Source organism: Staurois parvus, unplaced genomic scaffold (assembly GCF_062004578.1).
Source record: "Staurois parvus isolate SC_StPar_1 unplaced genomic scaffold, SC_StPar_1.0 ptg000133l, whole genome shotgun sequence".
NCBI classification, from domain to species: domain Eukaryota; kingdom Metazoa; phylum Chordata; class Amphibia; order Anura; family Ranidae; genus Staurois; species Staurois parvus.
In genome coordinates, this window is record NW_028317929.1 from 7732192 (window position 1) to 7740555 (window position 8364).

At 46.7% G+C, this 8364-nt stretch overlaps 1 protein-coding gene across 1 annotated transcript in view; it reads right to left on the minus strand.

Annotated features, from left to right (window-relative positions):
- RBM27 (RNA binding motif protein 27) overlaps positions 1 to 1326 on the minus strand; it is a 137454-nt gene extending 136128 nt beyond the window's left edge. The window contains exon 1 of the mRNA XM_089673018.1: positions 1027 to 1326. Within this exon, the coding sequence (XP_089529144.1) occupies positions 1027 to 1085 (59 nt within the window). The 5' untranslated portion in view covers positions 1086 to 1326. The remainder of the gene's footprint in view (positions 1 to 1026) is intronic.
- Positions 1327 to 8364: the final 7038 nt, after the last annotated feature.

The window sequence follows — 8364 nt, forward strand, 5'->3', positions numbered from 1 at the left end:
GAGACAGAGGGGGATCAGCAGAGCAGAAGGGGCAACCAAGGAGTGTGGCATCAGCGGGGGGGGTTGAGTTCACCAAAGAGCGGGGCATCTGCTGAACAAAAGGTACCAAAGAGCTGCAGATCTGCTGAACAAGGGTACAAAAAGCTGCGGATCTGCTGAACAAGGGTACCAATGAGCTGCGGATCTGCAGAGTAGGGATACTACTGAACAGGGGTTCTACTGGACTTTTGCCAAGCTTCACTAAAGCTTTAAAAAAAAAAAAAAAAAAAAAAAAAAAATCACCAAAAGCATCATTGAAGCATCAAAAAACACATTAAAAAAGCGTGTTGAAGTGGTAGGCACTTTAATGTGTGTTACAGTCGAAGCAAGTGTAAATGAGCCCTAAAAGAGGTATGGCCAAAGCTCTTACTTGTGCTCTCCTGTGACCCAGGATCAGCTGACAGTGGGACGTTATAGAGTCGCTTTAGGCTCTGGATCCAATGATGCCAGGATCCACCCAGATGCCTGACCAGCAGCTGGCATCCCGCTCTCAGTACACTGCTGAGAAGGGGACCAGCTGATACCGACTGGCCACAGTGAGCGCTAGAGGAGCGAAGAGCGGTGACTGACACTCGCTACTCTCTGCTCAGAGCTGACAAAGAACTGTGCCATCAGTGGTTGTGTGATCACTCAGCTCTTAGCCTTAGAGGGGGGACAGCTGAAGCATGGAGATGAGTGTAAAGGTTTAACAAGCCCAAACTTCTCTATTAAAGTATAAATGATAATAGTACTCCTGGGGACATCTGAGAAGCACACTCAGGTTTTAGAAGCACATTTGAGCAGCTTCACTGGGTAGCAGTGCTGTCTGTAGAGAGAAGAGGGCACAGTACTCCTTGCAGCATTGTAGGGCAGTATGGAGGCGAGCAGGGCCCCCTACAGGACTCACCTGTCACCTGTGTGTCCCCAGTCTACCCTCCTCCCCCTCTCCCCGGACTTGTTGCCCTCACCCCCCAAACAGTGACCTCCCACTCTCCTCACACTACTCACATGGGCTCCAGTAACTTGGCCAGCCACGTCCTGAAGGCCTCCACATTCTCTATCAGCATGACGGCGGATGAAGCAGGCCTGGGGGGCGTGTGGGAACCGCTATCGTGCCAGCAACGCGATACCAGCGCTCATCCTCCTGTCCCCGGCCTCTCTGCCCTTCTCCGGCACTCTATGTCCTGTACTCCGGGAGGATAGCCCCGCTTCCCGGCTGACCCTCACCGACACGTCCCAAACCAAATCACCGGCTCGGCTCTGCCCGGGCCCACTACAACTTAGCCAGGCAGTAGGGCCTACGATGGGACCGGAAGACGGACAGTTTAGAGCAGCCAATCGCGGGTCACAATGTGATGTCTAGCGACCAATAGGGACATACCGGGGCGGGACTAGTTTGGAGGGTCAATAGTGGGAGGAGTAGTGCCGAAGTAGAGTGTGGTGCCGCATGGTGTTACGGTCCCGGTGTGCGTGTGTATGTTGTGCTGTGTAGAATCAGCACCTCAGTGTGTAGGGTCAGTGCTGTAGTATGTGTGTACGATTAGTTTCCTGGTGTGTACGGTTAGTACCCCAGTGTGTGTATTGTGGTGTGTAGGGTCAGCACCCCAGTGTGTGTATTGTGTACGGTTAGTATCCTGGTGTTTGTGTTGTGTGTACAGTTAGTATCCTGGTGTGTAGGGTCAGTACCCCAGTGTGTGTGTACGGTTAGTATCCTGGTGTGTAGGGTCAGTACCCTTGTGTGTGTATTGTGTACGATTAGTACCCCAGTGTGTGTATTGTGTGTACAGTTAGTACCCTGGCATGTGTATTGTGGTGTGTACGGTTAGTATCCTGGTGTATAGGGTCAGTACCCCAGTATGTGTATTGTGGTGTATAGGGTCAGTACCCCAGTGTGTGTATTGTGGTGTGTAGTGTCAGTACCCCAGTGTGTGTGTGTATTGTGTGTACGGTTAGTATTGTGGTGTGTATGGTTAGTATCCTCGTGTGTGTGTATTGTGGTGTGTACGGTTAGTATCCTCGTGTGTGTGTATTGTGTGTACGGTTAGTATCCTGGTGTGTAGGGTCAGTACCCCAGTGTGTGTATTGTGGTGTGTAGGGTCAGTATCCCAGTGTGTATATTGTGGTGTGTAGGGTCAGTACCCCAGTGTGTGTATTGTGGTGTGTAGGGTCAGTACCCTTGTGTGTGTATTGTGGTGTGTAGGGTCAGTACCCTTGTGTGTGTATTGTGGTGTGTACGGTTAGTATCCTGGTGTGTAGGGTCAGTACCCCAGTGTGTGTATTGTGGTGTGTAGGGTCAGTACCCTTGTGTGTGTATTGTGGTGTGTACGGTTAGTATCCTGGTGTGTAGGGTCAGTACCCCAGTGTGTGTATTGTGGTGTGTACGGTTAGTATCCTGGTGTGTAGGGTCAGTACCCCAGTGTGTGTATTGTGGTGTGTACGGTTAGTATCCTGGTGTGTAGGGTCAGTACCCCAGTGTGTGTATTGTGGTGTGTACGGTTAGTATCCTGGTGTGTAGGGTCAATACCCCAGTGTGTGTATTGTGGTGTGTACGGTTAGTATCCTGGTGTGTAGGGTCAATACCCCAGTGTGTGTATTGTGGTGTGTACGGTTAGTATCCTGGTGTGTAGGGTCAGTACCCCAGTGTGTGTATTATGGCGTGTAGGGTCAGTACCCCAGTGTGTGTGTACTGTGGTGTGTACGGTTAGTATCCTGGTGTGTAGGGTCAATACCCCAGTGTGTGTGTGTACTGTGGTGTGTACGGTTAGTATCCTGGTGTGTAGGGTCAATACCCCAGTGTGTGTGTGTACTGTGGTGTGTACGGTTAGTATCCTGGTGTGTAGGGTCAGTACCCCAGTGTGTGTATTGTGGTGTGTCGGGACAGTTCCCCAGTGAGTGTATTGTGGTGTGCAGGGTCAGTAACTCAGTGTGTGTTTATTGTGGTGTGTACGGTTAGTTCCCTGGTGTGTGTGTTTGTTGTGATGTGTAGGGACAGTTCCTCAGTGTGTGTATTGTGGTGTGTAGGGACAGTTCCCAAGTCAGTGTATTGCGATGTGTAGAGTCAGTACCTCAGTGTTTGTATTGTATGTAGGGTCAGTACCTCAGTGTGTGTATTGTGGTGTGTATGGACAATTCCCTAGTTATTATTATTATACAGTATTTATATAGCACCAAAGGGTATGCTCAGCGCTGTACAAGAGCAAGGGGGACAGAACATGAGACAAGACAGAAACAATACAATACACAAGGGGTTCGAGGGCCCTGCTCTTTCGAGTTTACAATCTAGGAGGGAGGGCAGTTAGTGTATTGTGTATTAGTTAGTGTATGGTGATTTATAGGGTCAGTACTCCAGTGTGTGTGTGTACTGTGGTGTGTACGGTTAGTATCCTGGTGTGTAGGGTCAATACCCCAGTGTGTGTGTGTGTACTGTGGTGTGTACGGTTAGTATCCTGGTGTGTAGGGTCAGTACCCCAGTGTGTGTATTGTGGTATGTAGGGTCAGTACCCCAGTGTGTGTGTACTGTGGTGTGTATGGTTGTATCCTGGTGTGTAGGGTCAATACCCCAGTGTGTGTGTATTGTGCTGTGTATAGTTAGTACCCCAGTGTGTAGGGACAGTTGCCCAGTGAGTGTATTGTGGTAAAGCCACAAAAAAAATGTGCATAAGCTTGATGCCTGGGGTTGTGTGTTGAGTGGGTCTAAGCCATAAAGAGCATGGCATATCAGACTCCATGGGGTTGATTTACTGAAGGCAAGTACAGTATGCTGTTGAGTTTGCAAGGAAAGTTGTACTTGGCAAGGTCTTGTTTACCTTTGTGGCAGCCCTTGTCACCCCTCTGAAAAGCAATCCACAGTTAATTGAGGTGGTGACAGACTTCATTTAACCCTGTAAATGCTGCACCACTGCATTCTAGACCAATAGATTTGGGCTGTGTTGAAATGTGACATGTTTGTGCCAGAACCCTGAGCAGCTGCCTGTCTTATGGTGAACAGTAAAACTGAGGTTCAGTTTTACCACCCCCAGGCTGCACGTGTGAACCAACCCTAAGTGGGGTGATGCTCTGCTGATTTCTATCAGCCAATCGTTTGCAAGCAAATGTTTTAAGAAAGCAATTCGAAAACGTGTGCAGTGAGTGTAAGACTAATAGGGAAGCAACATTTGAAGTGGAACTAAAGTTGCCTGACCACCTTGCAGCAGAAATACTGCTACAGGGTGGCATGGGTGCGCAAAATCACGTATATATACACGTGATTTTGCATTTCCAAGTCGGGGTGCCTGCGCTCGCTCTACCCTTGCCACCATTCGTGGCAATGGCTGTCAATCATCAGATTGCTGAGGATCTCCAATACAGCACAGCCATGCAAAGCAGTGTGATTGCAGTGAAGCACACGGACATAGTGAAACAGCACACAGTTAACCCTTTGATCGCCCCTCATGTTAAAGCAGAGTTCCACCTTTAAAAAAAAAACAGCAGCTACAAAAACTCTAGCTGCTAACTTTTAAAATACAGCCTCTTACCTGTCCCTCAGTCCAACGGTGTCTTCACCACCGTTGGTTTCACCAGTCATCTCCCCCTGGTGCCGGCATCTTCAGTGTGGACACCCGGCTGTAACAGCTTGTGGCTTCACAGCTGGGTGTCCACTGCGCATGCATGAGAAGCTCCACACTTTGTGAATGTCCCCATAGTCTTCTGGCACCTGTCACGTGTCCCAGAAGACTACAGGGAGGGAGGACAACTTCTGCAGTGGGAGCGGATACCTATCAAATTCGGGTACTCGCTCCCCCAAAGGTGCCAATCCTTAATGGGAAGCAGGGGACAAAGGCTTAAAGCGGAACTTCCCCTTTTGGGTGGAGCTCTGCTTTAACCCCTTCCTGTCCAGTGCCATTAGTACAGTGTTAGTGCTTTTTTTCTTTTAATTAATTAATTTTATTGTAAAATAGAGAACATCAGAGAAACAAGCACTGACCAACAAGAGTAAAACTTACAAGTTTTCTGATGAATAATACAGTAAATGCATTGATATATAGACAAGGAAATAAACTTAGTACACAAGTGCAATATATGAAGAGGGAAAATAAAACACAATAAGTTGCAAAAATGGCAGACAATTAGAGACCAATGAGTTAATAAACTAAGAGCAAAGATTATCACAAAATCCACATACAGAAGGCAGGAAAAATAGAACACGAAGCCTTGCTATATGCACATTGGTACTCCATACTCAGGACTCCCGAAGAATTCTAACAGATATAGTATTGCTGGTACGGTACTTAAAACAAAAGTTACAATCAGCGCAAATATCATGAAAAGCTGAGCAAAAAAAGAGAGAGAGGAACAAAAAAAAAGAGACAAAAGACAAAGAAAGCGCTCCAGGGGATCGTGATGGAAAAAGAAAAAAAAATAAATCTTATATCGACAACAGGGTCTGGTCAGATCTTGCCGGTTGGGCTATATCAAGCCAGAGACGCCAGGTCTGCAGAAACTTTGTGTGGGTGTCAAACAGTATAGCCGTCAGTTTCTCATTAACCATTATAAAATTCATCTTGACTACTTCAAAGCTGAGGAGGGGGGTTTGTGTGAAACATAGTGCGGAGAAGAGCATAAACCCTGATCAAGTCTGCAAAACCTATGGGCCATGGTGCCTATTTGTTGACAAGCCCGAAAGCAAATCTGGGAATATGCAGGGATAATACGAGTCAGACGGGCAGGTGTGTAATACCATCTATAAAGAACCTTATAGGCATTTTCTAAAATAATAACATTCGTTGAACATTTAGGCAATGCTAGGGTCATGATCTGCCATGATTGCTGATCCAGACTTCCCGACTGCCAATGCTGATGAAAAGAATGAGCCAGTGGCATTCTAAAAGCAATAATAGCTGAATAGACGAGAGATTAAGCCCGGAGCATGGGGTCTATGTCTGCATTGACTTTCAAAGGGGGTCAACCTGTAGGGTCCCAAATGCTCCTGTATTAACGTATTGATAAAGTGGTGGAGCTGAAGGTAGCCAAAGTGCTCCTGCAGCAGGAAATCATAAGAGAAACGAATCTCAAAGGTGAGTATCCAAGTGGGAGAGAGCAAAGAATGTACATCGTGGAAGCCATGGGCTAGCCACCATGCAGACTGTTAGGGATTGTCACGGCCCGGGGGAAATAATGGATTATGGAGCAAAGGCAGATGGCTGGAAATGAGATCAGCGGAATATTTAATAGAATCCCAAAGTCGAAGCGTGTGCGTCAACGTTGGACTAAGAGGTGAAGGGCGATGAATAGGGAGAAGCCACGGCAAAGAAGAGAGTGGTATTGGGTGGGAGTCCATCAGGTCTACAGTAGCTCACAAGGGAATATTGCAAGATGCGTGAAGATGGGCTAAGGGAGCAATATTAGCCGCTAAATAGCCTGAAGATTTGGGATAGACAGCCCTCCTTCAGTTTTACCGGCAAAAAAAATCTGGGTCGAGTGGAGCCCCAGATAAAAGACAGAAGTTTCTGCTGATGAATGCACAGTATATGTAAAGGAACTGGTAGAACTCGAAACGTACAATAATTTGGGGAGATAAGTCATGCGAATAGCATTGATTCTACCGAACCATGAAAGCAGAAACTGAGTCCAGGAGGACAACATCTCTGTCAAATCCTTAAAAACAGTAGGGAAATTAGTCTGATAAAGTCCTTCATAAGTCGGAGGGGGCTTAATCCCTAAATACAGCAAGGCCAAGAGCCATTGAAAAGGGAATGAATGTTTCAGAGTTTTTCAACACCGACGGTGAAAGGATAACCGACATGGCCTTAGCTTTGGCAGGGTTGACATGGAGACCTGAGAGAGCAGTGAAGGAATCTAAAACCGCGAGTAGTAGTAGTAACTAACAATATATCGTCAGCAAACAGGGATAACTTATGCTGAGAACTGACTACATCCATTCCCTTAATATCAGGATGCATACGAATGACTTCTGCCAGGGCTTCCAAAGCCAAAATAAATAGTATGGGGGAAAGCGGGCAACCCTGTCTAGTACCCCTGCTGAACGGGAATGTTGGGGACTCAAAATGAGGGACCAAAACCAAAATGCTGAAGGATGGACTTGAGGTAAGGCCAGGATAAAGTGTCAAAAACCTTATTGATGTCTGGGAATAAGAGCATCATATCAATTTTGTGAGTATGATCCTGATGATGTAACTGCAAAATGCTTCTGATGGCATCCCCCGCTTGTCTATGAGGGACAAAACCCACCTGATCTTTCTTCATCAGATGAGAAAGGAAAGAATTCAAACGAGTAACTAAAATTTTAGTTAGGATTTTTATGTCGATGTTAATAAGAGAAATTGGCCTGTAATTTGCCCAAGAGGAAAGGTCTCGATCAGGTTTTGGGATCATAAACATGTTGGCAGTCAGAGAGTCAGGGAAAAAAGTTGAACCTCCCTTCACCGCGTTGAACACAGCGGTGAGGTGAGGTGCAAGCACATCAGCTAGTTTCTTGTAATATAAAGCCTTGTATCCGCCTGGGCGTTTGCTCATCTTCAGATCTGCAATGCAATGCAAGACTTCCGATGTTTGAATATCACGGTCCATCAAATCTTTATGGGCCTGAGTCAAAGTAGGCAAAGACCGGCGGGACAAGAAATCAGAGATAGTCTGGGGATCAGCCTGTGTGGGGTCCGTATAAAGTTTAGCAAGGCGATGCCGGAATTCTTTCAACACCGCTACTGGAATACTAGTTAAAATGTTATGACAAGTGCGTAGAGAAATCGGCTTAGGGTAGTGCGTAAAGGAACGCAGTCTACGTGCTAACATGGAATCTGGTTTGTTTGCTTTACTGTACCACTTCTGACGCGTCCAACACAAGGAGCGCTCTGCATTATCTGTCAGAGATCTAATTCCAGGCGGGCCTGATCTAAAAACCTACAGTTGGAAGGGGTCGGTGCTTGCTTAAATTGAGCTGATATAGAAGCTAGCTTTGATTCAAGCTGACGCTGTTTACGTTGTCTATCCCTCTTACGCCTTGAAGCTACCTGAATAATATGGCCCCTAAGGACAGCCTTATAAGCCTTCCACAGCGTCACCAAAGAAGAGACAGAACCTGAGTTAAGCTGAAAATAGTCTTGGGATTTGTGCAAAAGTTCCACCTGAACCTCCTTCAGCGAAAGTAGGGAGTCAATCATAATCCAAGAGGAGTAGGATCGCTTATAGAGGAGAGATCGACAAACCACCAAAATGGGGTCATGATCAGACCACGGGACCGTGAGACTAGAGATGGAATGCTCAGGCGGGAGATGTTTATGTAACACAAAAGCATGGTCAATTCTAGAGTGGGAATGATGAGGGTGAGAATAATAAGTATAATCTTTCCCC